Here is a 24,603-nt window from a genome sequence, read left to right as displayed (position 1 = left end):
CATGACCTGAGCAACTAACACACACACACTAAACCTCTGTATAACCACTACTCAGTCAAGAACATCAGAATTCTCTACAAAGCCAGCTCCTAATCACGACACTCAACTTGCCTTTCTGAGGTAAATACTGACTCATAAGGGCTTCCCTGGTGGATCAGTGGTAAAAATCTGCCTGTAATGCAGGAGACGTGGGGTCAATCCCTGGGTTGTGCTGCTTTTCTGACTTCCTGAGATAATATTTTTTAGTACTTTGGGGTCTTTTTTCTTTTAAGGCCATACATTTTTCTACTACGTACTGTTTACCTGCATGCTATAAATTTCATTTTATTTTTTTAAGCTATAAATTTTAAATGAAATTTTATTATTTATTTTTAATTTCCATTTTATCTTTAATTTATTAGTTATTTAAGGTTATATATTTCAATTTCCAAATATATGATTCCATTTATTACTGATTTCTAGCATAATTACATTGAAATCAGAGTACATATTAGGTATCATATCAATCTTTGAAATCTGCTGAGGCTTTACAATTCAGTGTCATAAATTATTGTAAAATATTATGTGCCCGCTTAAAAAGAAAATGTACTTCACAGTTTGGTCCAGTTTGGTTCACCAGAATGTGTTTAGTAATTAATGCTGATCAAATTTTCAATAAACTTTACAGATTTTTTTCATATGCTTCTTTCATCAGTTACTGAGAAAGGCCTGTTAAAAATTTCCACTGTGATTATGTATAATATTATCTATTTCTCCTACGGTTCTGTAAAATTTTGCATTATATACTTTGCAAACATGTTATTTGTTATTGTTGAGTTGCTAAGTCGTGACTGCCAGGCTTCTCTGTCCATGGGATTTCCCAGGCAAGAATCCTGGAGTAGGTTGCTGTTTCTTTTTCCAAGGGATCTTCCCAACCCAGGGATCAAACCTGTATCTTCTGCACTGGCAGGCTGATTCTTTACCTCTGAGACATCCAGAAAGCAAGTATGTCTATTAGGTACCGACAAATTTAAAATCTATCTTCCTGGTGAATTAAAACTGATCATAAAAAAGTAACAGTAATACACAATAATGCTTTCTGGCTTGAAATCTATTTTATCTGATATTAACATAGCTACTCCAGCTTTCTTGTGATTAGCATTCATATTGTACACATTTTTACATCTTTTTATTTCTAATCATTCTGTATCCACAGATTTAATATACACTGTATAATATATAAAATCTAGACTGAAAAACCTTTGTCTTTTAACCATTAACAGTCAATTTATGTTTAATATAATTACTGATATTTGAATTCGTCTACCATCTCTTTTTGTGTTTCATATATTTCACTTGTTCTATGTTCCTTTTCTCTTCCTTTAAACTCTTTTCTCATTAGTGTTCCCTTTGTTAGTTACAAGTTACAAAAGTTTCTATTTGTTTAATTTTTTTGTATTATAACGTTTATCCTTGACTTATCCAGGTGAAATGTTAATTGACACCTTACTAACCCTCCTCCAAAACAATGTACAAATCTCAGAATAGGCTAATTCCACTTGCGTCCTCCAAATCTGTATGCTATGTTTGCCCCGTATTTAAAAGAATTCACCATGGTATTATCTTACCCAGCCAATGTTCACTTAGTTACCCACATACTTATCACTATTTCTTTTTTTTTTTAACTATACTTTTGACCACTCATTTAGATTTCTTCTCTCCTACTTGAAGACCCTGATGCTGGGAAAGACTAAGGGCAGGAGGAGAAAGGGGTGATAGAGGATGAGATAGTTAGATGGCATCACTGACTCGATGGACATGAGTTTGAACAAACTCCAGGAGGTAGTCAAGAACAGGGAAGCCTGGAGTGCTGCAGTCCATGGGGTCATGAACAGTTGGATACGAGCTGGCAAGTTAACAACTTGAAGACTACCCATTAGGAACTCCTTTTGGGCAAACAGCTGGTGGTAGACTCAGTTTTATCTATATAAAATAGCTTAACCTTCACTTTTATTTCTTTCTTTTCATTCCTGAACATTATTTTCTGCTGCGTTTAAAATTTGGGGCTGGAAGTTCTTTCTTTCAGCACACTGAAAACATTATTTCACTGCCCCTGGTTTATGTTCTACAACAGAAAAGTCAACTGTCGTGTAACCATCACTCTTCTAAACTTCATGACATTTCCCCTCCTTACTGCTTTAAGATTTATCTTTGTATTCTGCTTCCAGAAGTTTCATCATGATGAGTCTAGGTGTCAATTTAATTTTATTTATTCTATTCCGGCTTTATTGGGCGTCTTCTATCTTAAGCTTGAGGCCATTCATCTATTTCAAAAACATTAAGCAGTGATCCTTCCACTATCTCACTCTTCTCTTTTCTAGGACTCCAACTACAGGACAGGCCTTCCTCCATCCTCTCCTACCTTCGCTTTTATATATATATTTTTTATTCTCTCTCTGTGCTTCTCTTTGAATAGTTTCCTCTGATCAACTCTTATGTTCACTGTTTGCTTTCCAGATGGGTCCAATTGTCTGTAAACTTGTTCACTTTCTTTTACATATTCAGGTCTGGAGTTTTTTAATCTGCAAAGCCACAATTTAGAGTTTTCGGTCCTTGATGAAAATAAACTTTTATTTCCTTGAATACTGTAAACATAATATTTTACACTCTGCATCTGGTAAGTCCAATATCTAGAACTCTGAGTCTATTTCTGTTGTCTGTTGCTTTTGCTGAGTCTCACCTATGGTGTCTTCTCTTTTTTGGGTGCCTGTTTACCTGTAATTGTGGCCAGGTGTTGCAACTGAAAATTTGCAGAAATAATTGGAGAACTAGAATTATTATGCCTGTCTCTGAGAACATTTCATTGCTTTTGTCTGGTACCTATGGGCATTAGCTAAATGGAAATCATCTTATTCCAAGTAAGCATTATGGTTTCTGGGCTGCTCAAATAACATGAATTGAGCTGCAGTCAATGTGAGAGCTGGTTTGCTACCAGTTCACCCTATCGTTAGACATTTCTTCAGGGAGTCCCAAACCAAAGTAAGGAATATTTCACCAGGTTTCCCCGGTTTCACAGACTCAGACTACAATTTTTATCTCCCTAACTCTGAAAGGACGCCAAAGGTGAGCTCAGACTCGCAACTTCCTTTTTCTGATTAACAAATGCCCACAGGACAGAAGTAGCATCAGGGCTAGGTTCAGTCCTCTTTGTTTACATTCTCTGCCAAATCTTAACTCAAATCCATACAACTTACTAGTTCTTAAATGTTCAACATTAAGTACATTTTTATCCAGCCTCTTTCAGTTCAGTTGCTCAGTCATGTTCGACTCTTTGTGACCCCATGGACTGCATGCAGCACACCAGGCCTCCCTGTCCATCGCCAACTCCCAGACTTTGCTCAGACTTATGTACATTGAGTCAGTGATGCCATCCAACCATCTCATCCTCTCTCGTCCCCTTCTCCCGTCTTCAATCTTTCCCAGCATCAGGGTCTTTTCAAATGAGTCAGTTCTTCACATCAGGTAGCCAAAGCATTGGAGTTTCAGCTTCAGCATCAGTCCTTCCAATGAATATTCAGGGTTGATTTTCTTGAGGATGGACTGGTTGGATCTCCTTGTAGTTCAAGGGACCCGCAAGAGTCTTCTCCAAAGCCACTGTTCAGAAAGCATCAAAATTCTTTGGCGCTCAGCTTTCTTTATAGTCCAATTCTCACATCCATACATGACCACTGGAAAAACCATAGCCTTGACTAGACGGACCTTTGTTGGCAAAGTAATGCCTCTGCTTTTGAATATGCTGTCTAGGTTGGGCAGAGCTTTTCTTCCAAGGAGCAAGCCTCTTAATTTCATGGCTGCAGTCACCATCTACAGTGATTTTGGAGCACAAGAAAAGAAAGTCTGTCACTGTTTCCATTGTTTCCCCATCTATTTGCCATGAAGTGATGGGACCAGATGCCATGATTTTAGTTTTCTGATTGTTGAGTTTTAAGCCAACGTTTTCACTCTCCTCTTTCACTTTCATCAAGAGGTTCTTTAGTTCTTCTTCACTTTCTGCCATAAGGGTGATGTCATCTGCATATCTGAGGTTATTGATATTTCTCCTGGAAATCTTGATTCCAGCTTGTGCTTCTTCCAGCCGAGCATTTCTCATGATGTGCTCTGTATATAAGTTAAATAAGCAGGGTGACAATATACAGCCTTGACGTACTCCTTCTCCTATTTGGAACCAGTCTGTTGTTCCATGTCCAGTTCTAACTGTTGCTTCCTGACCTGCACACAGATTTCTCAGGAGGCAGGTCAGGTGGTCTGGTATTATCTCTTTAAGAATTTTCCAGGGTTTGTTGTGTTCCACACTAGCCCCTTTAGGTGACTTCAATAAGAGATGCTTGAATTACATGCCTGACCACTAACTAAAGTAAAACCTCCTAGCATTCTGTTACATATTATAACCTTGGTACATGTCTTCAGCATTATGCTAGGCTTGAGTATTATGTTAACCAAGAACTTCCAGATATCCAAGCTGGGTTTAGAAAAGGAAGAAGAACTAGAGATCAAATTGTCAACATTTACTGGATTATAGAGAAAGCAAGGGAATTTCAGAAAAACATCTCTCTCTGTTCCACTGACTACGCTCAAGCCTTTGTGTAGAACGTGACAAACTGTGGGAAGCTCTTAGCTCATGGGATTCCAGACCATCTTATCTGTCGCCTGAGAGACCTGTATGTGGGTCAAGAAGCAACAGTTGGAACCCGGTGTGGAACAATTGACTGGTTTATGATCAAGAAAGGAGTACGACGGGGCTGGCTGCTGTCACCCTGTTTGTTGAATTTATATGCTGAGCGCATCATGAAAAATGCTGGGCTGGATGAGTTACAAGTTGGAATCAAGATAGGCAGGAGAACATCAACAACTCAGACATGTGGATGATACCACTCCACTTGCAGAAAGCGAAGAGGAAACTAAAGAGCCTTTTGATGAGAACAAAGGACAGGAGTGAAAGAGCTGGCTTAAGACTAAATATTAAAAAAAACTACAATCATGGCATCCAGCTCTATTATTGCAGGGCAAACAGAAGGAGAAAAGGTGGAAGTAGTGACAGATTTCCTCTTCTTGGGCTCTAAAATCACTGCAGATGGTGACTGCAGCCATGAAGTCAGAAGATGATTGCTTCTTGGCATGAAAGCGGTGACAAACCTAGACAGCGTGTCGAAAAGCAGAGACATTACTCTGCCGACAAAGGTCCGTATACTCAAGGCCATGGTCTTCCCAGTGGTCACGTATGGTTGTGAGAGCTGTAAAGAAGGCAGAATGCCAGAAATTGATGACTTCGAACTGTAGCGCTTGAGAAAACTCCTGAAAGTCCCTTAGATCAAACCAGTCAATCTTAAGGGAGATCAACCCTGAATATTGACTGGAAGGCCTGATGCTGAAGCTGTAGTATTTTAGTCATCTGATGTGAACAGATGACTCTTTGTAAAAGTCCCTGATGCTGGGAAAGACTGAGAGCAGAGCGAGAAGAGGCTGGACGGCATCACTGATGCAATGAACATGAACTTAAGCAAACTCTAGGAGATGGTGAGGGACAGGGAGGCCTGGCATGCTGCAGTCCATGGGGGTTGCAAAGAGTCGGACACGACTGGGCGACTGAACAACAACAGCAGCAACAGCACGGCCTTTGCTTGACAACACCTGCTCCAAGGTGAAAAGCCCTGTGATATTCTTTGAAGAGGAGTGACAGTTCTTGTTGGTAGCAACCTACCCCTATAATGCAGAGGAACTATGAAGGATGAGATTTCAAGTTAGTTTCCTTCCATCAACAGATGTATGAATAAAGGAAGATGTTTATATGTATTTGTGTGGATACAATGGAATATTACTCAGCCATAAGGAAATGAAATCACGCCATATATAGTTATTAATACACGGTTAGACCTAGAGATTATCATACTAAGTGAAGTAAATCAAAGCAGAAAGACAAATATTATATATCACTAACATGTGGAATCTGAAAAATAGTACAAACGTATTTACAAAACAGGCTCACAGACATGGAAAACAAACATGGCTACCAAAGTGGAAGGTGGGGAGGAATAAACTTGGAGTTTGGGATTAACAGACACAAACCATCAAATATAAAACAGGTAAACAACAAGGACTTACTGTATAGCCCAGGGAACTACACATAGTATAATAATCAATAATGGAAAAGAATTTTTGAAAAGAAGATAGATACAAATAAATGTATTACCAAATCACTGTGCTGCACATCTAAAACTAACACAATATTATAAATCAGCTGTTCTTCCAAAAAAAGTTATAGTTCCTGTAATGTGTTCACTCTATGACCCTGGACAAAGATTTGTCTGCAAAATTGGGTAGGGGAAATAATACTTCCTTACGTATCAGAGTGCTGAGTGAGTGCTTGGTTACTCAGTGATGTCCGAGTCTTTGTGACCCCATAGACTAGAGTCTGTCAGGCCCCTCTGTCCATGGGATTATACAGGTAAGAATACTGGAGTACTGGATATTCCCCACCCAAGGATCAAACTGGTGTCTCCTGTGTCTCCTGCATTGCAGGTGGATTCTTTACCCATTGAGCCATCGGGGAAGGTAGAAGACCAGATCAAAGAACACAAAAGAACTAGAAAAAGCCTGTAAAACTAACTAAAACTACAATTCTCTTCCCTCCTTGCTCTGCCCTACGGATGAACCACTCATGCACGGCCTAGCTAATTCATCACAGCAGGCTAGTGCTTGACTCATAACTCAGGTCAGTCATCACTGGCTGGCAACATTCCGCAAGATGCAGCATTCCAGGCGCCAATCAAGAGCTACCTGTTGTTACACCATCTATATTTTAAAAACTCCTGTATACTGACTGTGCACACATATGACATACACACACACACTTAAATACTGTAGGTAGATAGTACTTCAGGTACCTTAATTAAAAAATGCCCACTCCAGGTGTGGTTCACATTAGAAAGACTAGCAAATGCCCAACCTTCCGGGTCAGGTTATCATGTCAACTACGGCTGTCTAAACCTACAGGAGAGGGTTCCCAATGAGAATACAGAAGGATAAATGTAACTTCTCTGATCAATAGCATTCAGTACACATAAGGTTGGCTGGAATAGTTGTAGAGGGGCAGTCAGCCTTGTATATATATGTGTGAGTTGTTAAGAATCTGGCAAACCAGGCAACCAAACACTCATGCAGCAGCGCTCTGGGCCTGGTTCTGGACATTTCACAGAGAATCCCATCACCTGACCCGATGGAAAGGTTAGCCATGTCCTGGGATGAGAGCGTGTCTGCATCTGTTTCTTCTGAACTGCTGAGGTGGAACACACAGTGAAAGCAAAAGGCTGGGGCTTCGTCTGTAAGAGGCTGAATGACTAACTTTGTGCCCGCGTGCATGTATGTGTGCTCGGTCGCTCAGTCGTGTCTGACGCTTTGCGACCCCGTGGGCTGTAGCCCGCCAGGCTCCTCTGTCCATGAGATTCTCCAGGTAAGAGTAACAGAGCAGGTTGCTGATTCCCTCTCTAGGGAATCTTCCAACCCAGGGATCGAACCTGGGTCTCCTGCATTGGCAGGTGGATTCTCTACCACTGGAGCCATCAAAGAAGCCCAATGAATGTTCTTATATATGGCAAAAGTTGGTCTGAGACTTGACTTTATTGTTACAGATCAAATGGTAGCATGATATCCTCTAATCGCTGGAAGTTATCGATTTCTACCAGAAAGATTTGCACTGTCAGAAGCAGGGAGACCGTTGGCTCAGTTCACTTTGCAACAATTATTGATGCATCCGATTTTCCAAATGAAGCCTGTTGGAACAGAACCTCAAAGCAGGACCATCACGCTGATCAAGCTGATGCACTAACTTGCCAGCCTGGACACTCTAAGAGAAAAGCTGTTCCTCTTCAGTGGGAAAACCACAGGAAGCTACAGAGACGGCCTTGGGGTGTGGGTTTTTCTGGGCCTGGGAGCCTGCCAAAAATACCATCATTCCATTTCTGGCCCCTAGAACGCAATAATACCCAAGGCTTTTTTTTTTCCCCTTTTTTTGCCTCCAGGAATTCCCCTAAACCACCTGGACGCAGTACTCTGCTCAAAATGATGTCACTTAGACAGTATCTGTATTCACAGGAATACATGGGAAGCAACTCTCGTACTTCCTTAAGTAAATGCAAAACAGACGCATCTGTGCTTTCAAAACAGCACTTGTTTTGGATCCCTAACAGCTGTATGTCCCTTCCCTTCAAATGTTTTTTTAAAAAAATTGAAGCTGAAAATTTACCCAAATAGGAGAGTGAACTATGTTTGCCATGAACAGTTTCTTGAGGAAAACCTCTGAAGCCCTCGCTCCCCTCTCCCAGCCTGCGTGTGGCTGCTGGAGGGAGGCAGCACCAGCCATGGCTCCAGCCCACGCGATATTCCCGACGACGCCTCTGAAGTCACGACCCCGAGAAGCACCTCAGCGTGCTCCTCTGGGTATCAGAATTCCCCTTTAAAAAGACAAGTTCCCCAAGGGTAGTCAAACCAACTGCTTCATCAAGGAGCTTAACCCATCTATTCTTTTTTTTTTTTTTAATTTTTCTTTTTTTGGCTGCACTGGGTCTTCGTTGCTAGCTTTTATCTAGTTGCAGTGAGTGGGTGCTACTCTCCAGGTGCAGAGCACGGGCTTTTCATTGCTGTGGCCTCCCCTGTGGCAGGGCACAGTCTCTAGGCACAGGGCCTCAGTGGTTGTGGCACATGGTCTCAGTTGCTCCGTGGCACGTGGAGTCTTTCCGGACCAGGGATGGAACCTGTGACCCCTGCACTGGCAGGTGGACTCTGCTGTGCCATGCCACCAGCGCGGTCCCCAATCCACCCTTGAAACTGTTGAAAACATAAAGTGGACTCTTCCCCTCTGCCCCCAGATGAGTACACTGGAATACTCCAAGTGTGAGGTAAGCCTTCCACCTCACTGTCTGAGAGCTGCTTTTAATACAGCAGGTAAACGAACTGGGAGTCCTGGGCTCTCGTGTGACTTCTCTGAGTCCAGTGATCTCTCCACCTGATAGACTGGGAAGCCCCCTTGCTAGCCTCTTCACAGGAAGCCTGAAAGGGAGACTGGGAAGACATCCATCAGGGGATGCCAAGGAGGGTGGAAATGCCGCCGCCCAGGCAGCTGATGCACTCAGCTCCCGTTGCACTGGCCTCCAACCCACTCACAGCTCCAGGAAGAGGCAGGAGACGGGCCTGTGAGGAGCAGTGAGGGGCAGGGACGAGAACCCACAGACAGGGCCTGGTGCTGGCACAGAGCTGACCTCCAGACCCTCCAGGCCTTGCCTCTAAGAGCACAGCGAGACGCAGAGTTCAGGGGGAACACAGGCAGAAGCCTTTCCCCAAGGTTCGCATCAGCTCCTCTCAAGCTGTGGGCCCAACCCTGGCCACATATACCTGCAGAGATCTCCAGGAAATGAGAAGATTCACCCCTGCCCCGAGTGCACAATCCTGGGAATGTTAAACCTCATTTCATTTTGGTTAATAAATGGAGCCCTGGGTGGATAGCCTACTGGAAAAGAAAAGAGAAAAGGAAAGAAAAAGACAATCTAACAGCCTGCATGTTTAATATTTGCTGACCTCCTAATTTTTTTACAAATTTTTACAAAAATTGCTCTTTTTTTTTTTTTTTCAATTCATCTCGGTTTTCTTTTTGTCAACTTCTGAAGGTGGAAAGTTTGTTATGTCTGTAAATTACAAAGTGAGCGCATTTTTAAAGGACAATGAGAATGGTACCTGATCTCCGCTTGCACAAAGGAGCAATCAAAAAACATTTACAGAAGGACGTGCCTGGTGGTCCAGTGGTTAAGAATCCGCCTTGCAATGCAGGGGACGTGGGTTCGATCCCTGGTCTGGGAACTGAGATCCCACAGGCCTTGGGGCAGCTAAGCTCGCACACGGCAACTACTGAGGCTGCCATACAACTCGAGAGCCCATGAACCGCAGTGCAACATCCTGCATGTCACAACTAAGACCCGACACAGGCAAATAAGTAGGAAAACTAAAGCGGGGGGATGCGGGGGGGAGACATGTACAGAGCGGTGCTGCATCCAGACACTTGGCATACCTGCTTCTCTTTAATCCTCACTGCCACCAAGGAAGAACCATAGGTCTTCTCCCCCTGAGGAAACTGAGCCACAGAGACTTCCAGACACTTGCCACAGGTCACGTGGCTACTAGGTGGCACTGTCTTGAGAGCCAGTGCTCGTTTCTAGTGCACGAACCCTGTCCAAGTGGCCTGTTGCCTTTCTGCCAGGCCTGTATACCTGGAGTTCCCTGGGACAGGAACTCACACGCGTTCAGACCTGCAAGCTGTCTGAAGCCTCTGCCATTCTTTAAACATCACTGACTCAATGGACATGAGTTTGAGCAAACTCTGGGAGATGGCGAAGGTCAGGGAAGCCTAGCATGCTGCAGTCCACGGGGGTCACAGAGAGTTGGATACGACTGAGCGACTGAACAACATCAACAAAAACTTGAAACATTTTTTTTTTTCAAATGGCTCATTCCCTTTATTCACGACACACAGCTTCAAGCTGCTTTTGGCCTTTTCCAAAAAATCAAACCCACCCTCAAAGGTCAAGAATTTGCCACTGCTGAGGCTATGAGGAGAAAAATATTGTGAGATCTGAAGCAATTTCCCAAGAAGAACTTGTCAACTGTTTTGAGTTACCACAGCAAAGCTGAAACAAGTACACACACCCCCTGTGCTGCACCCCCTCCCCACCTGCCCCCAGGGGTCCCTGAAACAGCCCATTTCTGGGGACTTTCAGTCCTTTTGCAGAGAGCATGATAGGGTGACGCGGGTCTCGTCTTTCAGGTATTAAGTAAGTGCCTATTGGAATATTCTCAATAATAGGGAGCAGTGAGTGATTAGGCAAAGAACACCAGATGTTGTGAAATAAAACTCATATTCCTTCAGCAGAGCCAAGTGGCACGCGTGTGTTTTTGTTCTCTTACTTATGGCAACCCACTCCCGTATTCTTGCCTGGAGAATTTCATGGACGGAAGAGCCTGGTGGGCTACAGTCCATGGGGTCGCAAAGAGTCAGACCCGACTAAGCAACTAACACACACACTTATATATACTGATCTACCAGGAAACCATTTTGCTCTCATTTATTTTTTAGTTTTTAAATCCACTTGCATTGTGATTGAAGTCAAGTTCGTCAGGTCAGACTGAACTAACAGAAAATCTGGATGTGGGCAGAGTGGCAAGCCCACGGCTGGTTTTCTGCTCAGGCTTCCTTCTCAAAGAAAGAGCAACATGGAGTTGATGTTCATGCTCAGGACAGGTGAGGGGTCTTTAATGCGACGGTGCATCACTGCCACTCACTTCAAACCCCTAGTTTTGCCATCATCTCCCTTCGGGGTCCTTCAGGTAAATGTTGACATAAAACGAAAGGGAAATGTGAAGTTCAACCTGGAGCTGGGGGAAAACCCACATTCTCTCTCCCGCCTTTGCAAACAACACGAAAATGTACTTCTGCCTGGAATTCCATTTGAAGCTGGAGTGCCAGTAAAGGTCTTAAAAATATCCATGTGCTTCAGTGACTCAAGTCAACTGCCAAGACACCTAGGCTGCCTGGAGTTCTGACTGCGGGCTGACATTCACCACGGCCGTCCTCGGGGGGAATGACCGCGTGTCCCAGCGATGCTGCTTTCCATACGATGCTGCCCGGAGTCTGCTCACTCAGTGTCAAGACAATTCTTATAATGTAACAAACTCTGCCATGTCTGCTCTCCCACCGACTGTTCACCTTTGGCACGCCTGCAGCCCTTCCAGGACCACAGAGCGGATATCTCCCCAGTTTTAGTCTGACAGCTATAAATTTAAGATGTCTAACTTCAGTGTGTGCTTTAGCCAGCCCTTAAGATAACTCCAGGAAACAGGAACATGCAGTGTTTTCTTCCGTGTTAAGAAAAATAAAAAACCTTAATAAAACTTTTATGCTAGAAGAATTACTGAGAACTAGGAAAGGCCAGACACTGTAAAATTTCTCACTATGATCACATACGATGTGATGTAAACAAGTTATAACAACAGTAACTTCGGGAATAGGACGTTCTCAAATGGTTCTTTCACATTTTCTAGGGCAAGAAAGGCTGCAGTGATAAGTACTTTTAGAAATACCTGGACAGGATATCGGAAGACCTTTCAGAAAATAATAAAATGGAGACTTTTAAGAATCCTGCAGGAGAGCAAGCAAAAGCCTGCAAAGAGCTCACTGCCAGAATGCGTCCTTTCAGAAAATGTTAAGTCATCTTTGATGAATCCCAAAGGCTCTTTGGTTTAATATACTTTGGAAATGGTCTTCCAACACAATAACAAATCATCGAAAGCATCGACTCAAGTGAATGAGGCAGTAAAAGCTGGGAAGCGGCTCAGCTGAACCAATACCCAGAGCATTGGGATGTACCGTTTGATTCCAATTACCACGTACAGCTTCATGATAGATTGTGCCCACGAACTGGCAGCCAGAGGGTGTCTGCCCCCACACCTCAGCTCCCTGCCCGACTCAGCCCTGGGGGCACAGCCCACCTTCCCGTCCCTCCCTGTCGTGCTGCTTGTTTATTCAACTACAAAGCACTCATTCATTTCTCTCACCATTCAAAGCGTATTTCATCAGTTTCTACTACTTCCTATGAAATGGCTATCCCTTCCAAGCTTAGGAACATCTCTTGGGAAAACACGTTTAAATAAGTTGATACGCCTGACGCACGGAATTGTGTGGTGTCATTTTCCTACCTCGTCCAGAAAGATACCATCAGAAACTTCACAGGCTATCTTCTTGACCTCTGTATCATCCCAAAACGTTTCATGAAACAAAAGCTCCCAACATTTGTTGAATAATGGTTGTGAAAATAAACACCCGAATATATATTTACATGAGTTTAAGTACTCAATTTAGACAGTTTAATATATATATATAATTTTATTTCCAGCTTTCCTGATGGTTCAGACAGTAAAGCGTCTGCCTACAATGCGGGAGACCCGGGTTGACTCCCTGGGTCAGGAAGATCTCCTGGAGAAGGTAATGGCAACCCACTCCAGTATTCTTGCCTGGAAAATCCCATGGATGGAGGAACCTGGTAGGCTACAGTCCGTGGCATTGCAAAGAGTCGGACACGACCGAGCGACTTCACTTCCGCTTTCTTTTATTCCAACTGTGTCTGTACAATATAAGCATGAATGTCCATAAATGGTTTCCCAATTCAAGCTGATGGTGTCCTTATGTCTTGGAGTGGGAACCTATCCGTTCTCCAGCGGATCTTCCCAACCCAGGAATCAAACTGGGGTCTCCAGCATTGCAGGCGATTCTTTACCAGCTGAGCTACTAGTGAAGCCCTCTTATTTTAAAAAACAGCAGTTACTCCCATGTTCTTCCCTCCCCCGCTTACAAAGGTATGAGGGGTAGAGGGAGGAGGGGAGACGATGAATGTGTTACAGAAACAAGAAGGAACACGAGCAGCTGGCAGCTGGGGCTCTTTGCCCATCAGAAAACAAACCCATGGGCCACTGGAGTAGTGGCAACGAACTCCTAGAACCGAGCAGGGTCAGGGTCTCCTCCCTCCCCCACCTGGATGTAGCTCAGCCTAAAGAAAGTAGCTGACCAAGTGAGGCCACAATCTCCAAGCCGTGGAACAAAACTCAGTGGTAGAGCAGCCCAGGCGTCTCCCTTTACTACAGCTGAGGGAAAGGACTCCCCAGAGAGAGGGGGCTACTTTCCCAAGCCGCACAGAGAGCTCATGGTGGGGCTGGGGCTGGCAACACCCACACCCTGCAGTGTCTCGTCAGGAGAATGGGAATGTCATCCCAACCCCCTGCCCACCCCCAAAACCCAAAGAAACCTCAGAGCAGGGATGCCTTCCGAGGATCCACAGGCATACTTGAGGGACTTCACAAAGCCAATGAAATCGTCTACCAAATTGTGTGTGGCTTCCATGTCTCACGGGAGCAGGGTTTATACTGCCTTCATCAGTCTGAATGAGGCCCAGAACCACGTATCAATAGCTGGGGAAGGCAGAAAGGCTAAAAGCAAATGAGATTAATTCCAGACTGAAAGGAACCCAGATTTTCAGTAACATGAAAACTACACTTGAGCTAGGCAGCCCCTGGAACCTTCTAAGGAGAACACAGCCCTAAGTTTTCTGGTCTGGTTGTTAAAAGAAATACTGTGAGGAAAAAAAAAAAAAGTGTTTGGACAGGCAAGGCGGGTCTTTGACCTTAAGTGACAGGGAAAGCAGTAAGCACTGATTGGGTGGTCTCAGAAGACCACGGGTTAGATGTAACCAGCAAGGCTGAGTTCTCTGGAATCACAGGGGAGGTTTTGGCATCAACAGTCGTCAGGGACCACGATGGAAGGTTTCTGCGGCCTCTCAAAGCCAAGGCAGCCTGCACTTTCAACCAGGGCTTTCACTGTACCTGCTGGGCAACAGCGAGCCCAGGAGGGGAGCCACAACCCGGGGAGACCTAGCGCAATCACAGCGGTCTGTGTTTTCCTCTTGTTTCTGATGTCGACATCAGTCCCAGGAGCGGGCAGAGGCCTTGCTACTTGGTCACAGGGAACTGGATACACGTCAGCCATTGCGATTTCCCTGGGAGACAGAAAATATTTTCCCCGCTCTATGGATGAGGAAATTGAAGCAAAGGGAGAACCGTCCAAGGCTTTTCAAGGAGGTGAAGAGCCAAGAGCTCTGAGGTTAGAGGCCTGCAGCTAAAACACTCCATACTGGCTCGGGCTGGATGTTTTGCCTCCTTTTGGGATCTGAGCAGTTCTGGGGGGTTGGGGAAACCCTAGTTGCTAAGGACAAGATGTGGGATACAGTTTTACACAACGCGGCCATACATATGGAATCTATCACACATTAAAACAGAAGACTCGGGGCCTCGCTGGGTAAATGAGATAGAAAAAGGGAACCTGGGGGTTACTCATCATTTTCCAAATCAGAGATTTATGTCCCTTTTGGAAAGGAGGAAGGAAAACCTGGCTGCAGCCCAGTTGTGAGTAGTAGTTGCCACTGAGAGGCTGCATGCAAAAATTCCTGGCCTGCGCTGTGGAGAGCTCTTCCGATTGGGCTCCTGCCAGTTCTTGTAAGTGGTTAAGATTTAAAACCCTGTATCAGATCAGAGAGGCCGAGAGTGTGCTTGGTGCAGCAGCACAAACTCCTCTCTCGAAAGCTGATATCAGGCTCATAACAGCAGTGCTCAGAGAGAAAAATTGCCTGCGCATACCCATAAAACACAGGCTTTCCTGATGGCTCAGACCGTTCAAGAATCTGCCGGCAATGCAGAAGACCTGGCTTCCATCCCTGGGTTGCGAAGATCTCCTGGAGAAGGGAATGACTACCCACTTCGATATTCTTGCCTGGGAAATCTCATGGACTGAGGAGCCTGGTGGGCTACAGTTCTCAGGGTTGCAAAGAGTTGGACACGATTGAGCAACTAACACTTTCACTTCACTCTAAAATATAGGTGATTTTTAAGTCCAGAAGGGCAGACATCAACACCTGACAATGATCTGTATGGCTAGGATATAGTGAATTACTTCTTTATCCTTAAATATACTTGTTGATTTTTCTGCAATGAAAACACATTGCTTGGGGACTAAAGAAAAAAGCAGGGAAAGGAAATGTAAAAGCTAGCAACGTCGAGGGTCAACAGGAAGCCAGAGCTTATCTCATCCGACTGACTCATGTAACCGAAGAAAGGGAAGCGGGCAGAGTGGGGAGCACCATGAAAACCCCCGCCTGTCTTCCTGGGCCCCTACCCCCATGCCAGGGCTGCAGCGGCTGGACTCCTCAGGCTAGGAAACCCCCTAAGCCCAGTGCTAGGTGAGAAAGAGCCTCAAGGGCCAGAGGAAATACAGCCAGATTCCACCCAGGAACCACCGAGATGGAAACAACTCACCAAGACAAGGGGAATGAGGGAATGAGGTGTGCCACTCCCCAGAACGCCTTCAGAAACGTGTTATGTTCTCTTGCCCCGGCTGTTGCCTGTATGATTCCCCGGGCCTGGAATATCTCCCCCGTGTCCTCTCTCCCATGGATCTCTACACATTCCTCCTTATCCTTTAACGTCAGCTTAGAAGCTGCTGAGAGGCCTTCCCGGGTCTTCCCCATTTACAAAGCTAAATGGTACCAGGACACCCCCACTAGAGGATATCCTGCAACTTGCACGGCATGGCAAAACACGAAAACAAGAGGCTATGCCTTGACTCTGGAGCACATCACAGTGTTAGGGAGATTAGTATTGGTTTATAGGTCTCCCTCACTCTTGGCTCAGTCAGTAAAGAATATGCCTGCAACGCAGGAGACCTGAGTTCGACCCCTGGGTTAGGAAGATTCCCCTGGAGAAGGAAATGGCAACCCTCTCCAGTATTCTTGCTTGGAGAATCCCATGGACAGAGGAGCCTGGTGGGCTACAGTCCATGGAGTCACAAGAATCGGATGCAACTTAGTGACTAAACTGCTCTCTTGTTAGTGTTCTCTGAAGGCAGTGGCTGTTTTAATCATCTCTGCATCTCTGGCACACAGCAGGGACTCACATGTCCGCTGAGTAAACGAACATCTGCTGACAGACAGTGAGAGTCCCATTTCTCCTTCCAAACCTAGCCTTTGTCTTTTTGTCCCAACAGCGCATTAGCAGAACTTTTAGGAAACAGGTTGCTCTGGGGTAGAGGTTTTTCTTAAAAGATTTTTAAATACTTGAGTTTGATGTTGACGTTTCATACTTCTTCAATTAACAAAGAAAAAAGAAGTGAGAGAAGAAAGGTAGGATTATACAATATCAAAAGAAAAATGACAGCCGGGCTCTGCCGAAGGCAATGAAAGCACAGTTGACCGTATGATGATGCCAGAGCTGACATTCACTCTTCTTCGACCAGCCTTTGTCCTCAAGACGCACACATACAGGTGCACATACAAAGCTAATAACAGTCACTTTGGGAAGTTTACTCATAGCCCATCAACAGAAGAGCCCATCATACTGAAAACACCAGAATGAGTATAGTATTAGGGTTGCTAATGGCTAATTAAAATCTGAAGATCAGGTTTCTGGGCACATCTTGCTACATCTGGGCACTAGGCAGTCCCAGATGGTATGAGAGCTGAGTTTGGGGCCTGCTTCCTCATAACAGGCTGTCCCTGCAACATTGCCAAGGTGCGGAGTGACGGAATCGTGCAACCACGGCAAGAGTTCCCTGCCTGCAGTCTCCTCAGGCATGGCCCTGTTCCTGACTTGGAAGGTCCGAAGGAAGGTTCCAGTCAACTGCTGGGTCCCAGAAACAAGGCTACGGTTCCATCAGCACCAGAGGGGACCTAGTTTTAATCCTTGGGAAAGAGAATGGTCACAATACTCAGCATATTGCTCCCCTCCCCCAAGACTGTCTCTGAAGGGGCACAAGGAAACTTTCCGGGGTAAGGGATACACTCTGTGCCTTGACTGAAATGTACGTTACATGGGTGTATGTGTTTGCCCAAAGTATAGAATTAAGTCTCTTGAGATTTCTGCATTTTGATCTATGCAAACTATACCTAGAAAATAAGAACCGTGCACAATGATCAAATTCCAGGTGGTAGGCTTACTATCTGCAATGGGATGGACTAGCAATTTTGGAACTACTTTCTGTGTAGTTCAGTGAATCAGCCAGTGTAATGGGAGCCAGGTTTCTTACCGTGGGGGAAGGTAGTTACTAACACAGAAAGGGGGACATTCTCACTACCAAAGGGGGGTAACTTCACCCTGTGCCTCCTGACATGAGGACACACCATGTCAAAAATTCATAACTTGAATTTTCTTCTCTCTCTGCCAAAAATTCATAACTTGAATCTAGTCATAAGGAAACAGCAGACAGATCCAAATAGAGGGAAATTCTACAAGATAACTGGCACAATGTCAAAGTGTTCAAGTTAAGGAAAGATGAAGAAAAGCTAAGGAACTTTTCCAGACTGAGGGAAGCCAGACAGACATGACAACTAAACGCCTGATCCTCCTGACTCGGATTCTGGTCTGGAGAAAATGCTGATGAAGGACACTACTGGTACAAATAACAACCCCTGAAACGCAGGCTGTGCGTCAGGTAACAGTATTATGCAAACATTTACCAGCCTGCATTTGATCAGTGCATTCTGCTTAGGTAAGACAGGAATCTTTTTCTGAGGAAACATACACTGATGTATTTAGCTGTAAACAATCACAATGTCTCCAACTCATTCCCAGAGTTTCAAGAAAAAGAGGAGGAAGATTTCCCTGGTGGTCCAGTGGTTAAGAATCCACCTGCCGATGCAGGGGACACAGGCTCAATCCCTGATCCGGGCACTAAGATCCCACATGTCACAGGTCAACTAACCCCATGAGCCACAACTGCTGAGCCCACGCACCCTGGAGCCCAAGCTCTGCAACCAGGGAAGCCACCACAATGAGAAGCCCTGCGTTGAAGAGTAGTCCCTGCTCGCTGCAACTAGAGAAAGCCGGAGCACAGCAACGAAGACCCAGCATGGTAAAAAAACAAAAAAGAAAGAAAGAAAAAGAGGAGAGGGAGGGAGGGAGAAGATCACATATACACAAATGCAGAAAAATATAAACAACGGGGAGATCTGGGTAAAGCAGTTCCTTGTACTATTCCCACAGCTTGACTGCAAGTTAAAAATCATATCAAAGCAGAAAGGTACCCCTCCAAATACCCTAACTTCCCCCAAATTATCTAGGTGAAAAATCTAAAGACAACAGATTAATTCAAAGTATGATGAGAAATCCTTTCAAAAATATTGGTTTCAAAATTATACTTTTCCCTCTGGTAGCAATTCCACAAAACTATTTGGCTCTGAAAACCTTAAAAAAAGAAAGAAAAGAAAGACACAAACCTTGAAATAGGGTTTTTTAAATTCCAGTGACAGATACTATCTATCATTTTAGAAAGTCTTACAAGGCAATGCACAGAAATCAGAATGAAAGCGACTCCTCACTGCCCTCCTCCCTTCAGATCCTCCAATATTTTTTCTGGAAGATGGAATAATTCACCTGGCTGCACGCCAAGCTGAAATCAACTAGGGTAAGGAACAATGTGAGTGTAGATGATCTGGCTTCCCTGACACCTAAGTAGGGAACTGTACTCTTCCCCAGCTCAGGCCTTATAAAAAGCCTATGTTTTATTTACATAAATAAGGTAATGAAGGCATTATTACTCAGCACAGTTTATTCTACCTCTCCAATCTGTCTGTTTTTATGGTTAAATCAAGACACAAGAATGGCCTTGTGTGTGTGTGTGTGCGCGCGCGCTCAGTCGTGTCTGACTCTTTGCAACCCCATGGACTGCAGCCCTGGACCAGGCTCCTCGGTCCATGGAATTTTCCAGGCAAGAACCCTGGAGCAGGTTGCCATTCTTCCCGATCCAGGGATCAAACCCACATGTCATGTGTTGGCAGGCAGATTCTTTACCACTGCGCCACCTGGGAAGCCCATTCTATTTAGTACTTTGCTTTTTAAAATCATAATAGTACTTCATGGAAGTAATATCAAGACACAAGTATGGCCTTAGTCCTATGGGGGGTGGGGAGGAGGGGGGAAGCAAAAATACTGAAAAGTACCAAAGGAAAAAATTACTTCATGGATGTCAAAGGAGAAATTTTTAAAAGTCATTTTTAGCCCCAAAGAATGTTTGAAACAAAAACAACTATGATATGACTCAGTATAAAAAAAAAAATCATGCTAATATGCATTAAGAAAAATTCATACACACAGAGATGAAAATGTAACTGCATCTGTCATTTCAAAGTATTAATGCTGGGTCTGCAGATAATAGAGAATGACATTCTCCTAAGCAAATGAGTAAGGTAGCCAAGTAAGTAAATGCTGGGATTCTACTGTAAGGAAATACATGCAGCCATGAAGCAACCTTTTCAGCAGAAAAGAAATGTGATACCCGGACCACATGAAAAGTGATCGCTCCGGGAACAGCACAGCTGTTAAAACCCAAGGCAGTTTGTATTCAGTCGTCCAGCGTGTTTATGTAAAGCAGGACTCTCGGAATGACCACTAAGAGGAAATACTTTGCTAACAAAAAAATACTATCTACACTTAATTCAAGGCTCAGAATAAGCGTGAAAGAAAAATGCAAAGCTATGCACTTTCAAAGAATATGAGGGACCGCAGCTAGCGGATATGCTTGTGATCCTTTTATAAACAGTATCTCTGGGGCTAATTTAATTAGAAATAGAACAAGGAGAAAAAAAAAAGAGTGCTTGCATTTCACTTAGAGAACCTAATTATCTTCACCTCATTTGACTAACTAGACCTAGATAAAGCCACAGAGAAGTCTCTGACACTTGTGTCAAACAATTTCAGTATGAAAATGAATACTGCCAAGTTATTTTGAGACCAATTAGCTCAGACACTCAAAGGGAAAAAAAAAAAAAAAAGGTACTGTGCTGAAGAGCACATAATCCTAAAACCTGCATTTCTGAGGACGAAAGTGCACGCAGGCAGACATCCTTGAGGCCTTGGCTCAGGCACAGAGGTATCAGACGCCCTAGAGAACCCACGGAAAGTATGAGCTCGTGGATAACCACCTACAAATGGTAACGTTTAACTCTCAACATGGACACTTGGGATGCAGAGTGATAAAACCAGAGCTCAGTCTACTTTTGAAGAAGAAAGAAAGAAAAAATTACTCGAAGGTTTTGAGCATCTAAAAATAATCAAATTTATCAACACTGTTGGTCAAATCTGAGTTAACTTTTTAGAGAAACCGGTCAAGATGGTGCTTCTCCTAAGATGAGACCTAAGTAAAATTTTCAAAGACAGCTTGTCATCTCAGAGTACAGAGACTTTACTCAGAATTCAGTCCTGTTCAGACTGATGTAGGCTACACAGCAAAGAAGTCCCAAATTATAACTGAGAGGCTGGAGTCTGGGATTAATGACCCCAATGCCTAACACTTGAACATGGAAGTCTTACCAAGAATCTTGAGTTTTAAAAGCCAGGTCAAATCACTGGGCGTTAGAAGGCTTAGAGAGCTTTCCAAAAGGAAGTCAGCTAGAACACACAGTGTATGTGTAAAAATAACTCAGACTATCTCAAGGCCTATTAAAGACAAATGAGATGCCATCACGGTAGGTTTGAGATATACCGGCCGGTTCCCGTTACAATGGGGGACACATGAGCTGTGTTTTTAGAGCCTCTGGAAAGATCAAAGCTGAATGGGCCCTTTTATTGGCTCCCCGTCCAGTCCCCTAATCTCTGTTTACTTTTTCTTTGTCATTATGTGGAACTCCAAAAGACACACCATCAGGACCGCCTGGTCTCCCTCATCCTCTGAGCAACACTTAAAAGACTGCTCTGTGATGGTCTGTGCGAGCGAGGAGCCCTCGGGGGAGGAACAAAAACGAGAAAAGTTCAAATTCGAGCCCAAATCAGCCTGCTTGCTGCAAGGACTGACACAGAGCTGAAATGATCTAATTCAGTCTCTCTCACTATACTACAAACCAAACTTTCTCAGGCTGGTTTCCCTGTGAGAATGAACACAGATAAATGAAACCATAACCCCTTCTGGTTTGGTTTTTTTTTTTTTCCAGACCCTCGCCCTCCCCAACGAAAAGCCCTCGGCTGGTTTCGGGGCCTCTGGCTAGGAAGGCTGACCGGGCTCATATTAAAAAACAAGTCCCGCCAATGCAGAATGACTTACTTTGGAAGAACAAGCCGTGCATTTGTCAAAGGCCAGGCTGACAGGAAGGACGTTATCAAACCGTGACAGAAATCCTCGTATCTAGAAACAAACAAACAAAAATTCACGTCAAGCCCCAAACGACACAGCTGTGAAGGACATGTGTAGTTTCTGGCAAGAAGTGGGGAACAATTAATCTGTGCTCTTCACACAGGTTATGAACAGGTTACTAACGAAAATGGAGCTCAATGTACTTTAGTATCTGTGCTAAATAAATCAGTTTTGAAGAACTATATTAGGTCCTTTATTCCATTAAGAACTGGCACAAGCTTTGCACATATCCGAGACCTAAATACAAACTGACTCCAAAACATAAAAAGCAAGCTGAAAAATCTATTGTGTTAATAAATGTCTTCAAATATATAATCAGCCAACTAGTTTATTATGGCAGTTCTCACATATGTTACAGTGAATGTAGGATAAATGTGCACTTTTAGGATATGGCATTGGATGGGGCCTCACAAGGTAAGAAGGTCTGTGAACAACAGAAGGTAGAAATGGTCCTAAATGTTTATTGAGTTACTTGCCTGACTTGGAACCCACAGAAATAAAATGCAAACATTACTAAAAGTATGGGAAAACAGCGCCACCCTGAGGATAAAATTCTGAACTACATCTGATTTCCACTTACAGGGTATCAGCCTGGGACAGAGGATGAGATGGTTGGATGGCATCACTGACTCAATGGACATGAGTCTGAGCAAGCTCCAGGAGTTGGTGACAGACAGGGAAGCCTGGCATGCTGCAGTCCATGGGGTCACAATGAGTCGGACACAACTAAGCGACTGAACTAAGCCTGGGAAATCCCATGGACAGAGGAGCCTGAGGGCTACACAGTACATGGCGTCACAAAGAGTCGGACACAACTTAGTGATAGATTTTCACTTTCAGCTATAATCACTAGATAGCAAATAGAGGGGGAAGTGACAGATCTCGGGTTCCAAAATCACTGTGGATGGTGACTGCAGCCATGAAATTAAAAGATGCTTTCTCCTTGGAAAGAAAAGCAATATAAACCTAGACAGTGTATTGAAAAGCAGAGACATCACTTTGCTGACAAAGGTCTACTGTAAAGTCAAAGCTACGGTTTTTCCAGAAGTCATGTACAGATGTGAGAGCTGGACCAGAAAGAAAGCTGAGCACTGTAGAATTGATGCTTTCGAATTTAGGTGCTGGAGAGCAAACCAGTTTGATCAAACCAGGTCAAACGAGATGCAAGGAGATCAAACCAGTCAATTCTAAACGAAATCAACCCTGACTCTTCACTGGAAGGACTGATGCTGAAGCTCCAATACTTTGGCCACCCGATGCGAAGTGCCAACTCATTGGAAAAGACCCTGAAGCTGGGAAAGACTGAAGGCAAAAGGAGAAAGGGGTGGCAGAGGATAAGATGGTTAGATAGCATCACTGGCTCAGTGGACTTGAATTTGGGCAAACTCCGGGAGACAGTGGAAGACAGAGGAGCTAGGCTGCAGCCGATGGGGTCGAAAAGAGTGGGACACGACTTAGTGACTATACAACAATAAGATATAGTCAGGTTTCACAAACTATGATTCAGGTAATTTATTCAAATATTATACCTCCAGAACTACACTTATACCAAAAGAAGAGTTTAAACTTTATCATTTGTTATCGCTGTTCAGTTGCTCAGTCACGTCAGTCTCTTTGCAACCCCATGGACTGCAGCACACCAGGCTTCCCTGTCCTTTATATTTATCATATTATTAAAAATACATCTGATGAAATCTCTCAAGACTCCAGAGGACTCAACATTTATAAGAAGCCAAACAACACGAATCTTGTTCCCAGTTAATTTATTTGATCTTGATGACTGTCCCGTTGATTCAACTCTGGCTGAGGAGGGTGAACAATGTTGGCTCAGGCAAGCAGAGTGACTGCGCTAAGATTCAGAAGTGGGTCCCCAACTCCAAACCTGCCTGGGCTCCCCCGTCCCTCCCTCTCAGGACGGCACAGCTTGCATCTTCCATATGAGGGCTCACCACACATCTGACAGCCTCACTGGAGCACAGCGCAACCACCAACGCCCCCGCCATCCCACCCCTAGTTCTTGCTGCCTTGAGCCGCCCTAGCAATTCTCTGCTATCCGCCCCGCCCCCCCCAAAAAACCCCAACAAAACCTGGCCAACTTTTTATGGAGACAGACCTCCTTCACAGCGTGGATTAACTCCACTGCAACCACCAGTCTAGCTGCATTTGCACTTATCAAGGGAAAATCTCACCTTAGAGGAAATGCCCACAGCAATCTTTTAAATGTCGTCATATATATGTGATGAGATCTCAGTGTAAAGCAAGATCGAAAGAGTGGTTGGTAGAAATGATAAATTCGACAGCTGGGATAAGTAGTTGGCCTCGCGGTGAACCTTTGAAAATGGGACAGTCGTGAGTTTCCTGTGTCTTGGGAAGGTGGTGACCATTTCCTAGGCCAGTTACTTGAGGCCCAAACAGGGCCCTGAGTCTGCTCTCGGCTTAACCAAAACCGGAGATGGCAAACCAGCAGCAAAGACTTTACCGCAGACCGCAAACGGACATGTGGACGTCCTCGTGAGATCTTGAAGTGACAGGACTGAAAAAAATTCTCAGAGCGAGTCTCCTCATATCTCACTGGCTTTCACATTAAATTTACCTAGAAAAACATTCATCGTATGTAGCCTATTTTCCATGAAAATATTCACTGCCATGGCCTATATGTCAATGGTTCCATATACGCTTCATGAAAAGGTTTCCTGTCTTTTCTTTCATATAGCTAAGATCAGACTTCATGTTGTGCAAAGGAATAGTGGTAATTTGTGAGACGACTGGAGGTGTGGAGATAAAGGCCATGGGAAGGGAGAGAG

At 44.2% G+C, this 24,603-nt stretch overlaps 1 protein-coding gene across 10 annotated transcripts in view; it reads right to left on the bottom strand.

The window, feature by feature from the left end:
- ATG7 (autophagy related 7) overlaps positions 1–24,603 on the bottom strand; it is a 274,952-nt gene that overhangs the window by 149,514 nt on the left and 100,835 nt on the right. For 9 of the 10 annotated variants that reach the window (XM_044933623.2, XM_044933624.2, XM_044933625.2 and 6 more), the window contains one exon: positions 21,710–21,790. In XM_044933623.2, coding sequence (XP_044789558.1) covers positions 21,710–21,790 — 81 coding nt within the window. Of the gene's footprint in view, positions 1–14,591; positions 14,625–21,709; positions 21,791–24,603 lie in introns of those variants that run through there. The other variant, XM_044933627.2, reaches the window with a different exon arrangement.

This window comes from Bubalus bubalis, chromosome 21 (genome assembly GCF_019923935.1).
Source record: "Bubalus bubalis isolate 160015118507 breed Murrah chromosome 21, NDDB_SH_1, whole genome shotgun sequence".
Lineage (NCBI taxonomy): Eukaryota > Metazoa > Chordata > Mammalia > Artiodactyla > Bovidae > Bubalus > Bubalus bubalis.
Note: the sequence above shows the minus strand (reverse complement) of the source record. Positions and strands in the feature narration are given on the sequence as shown.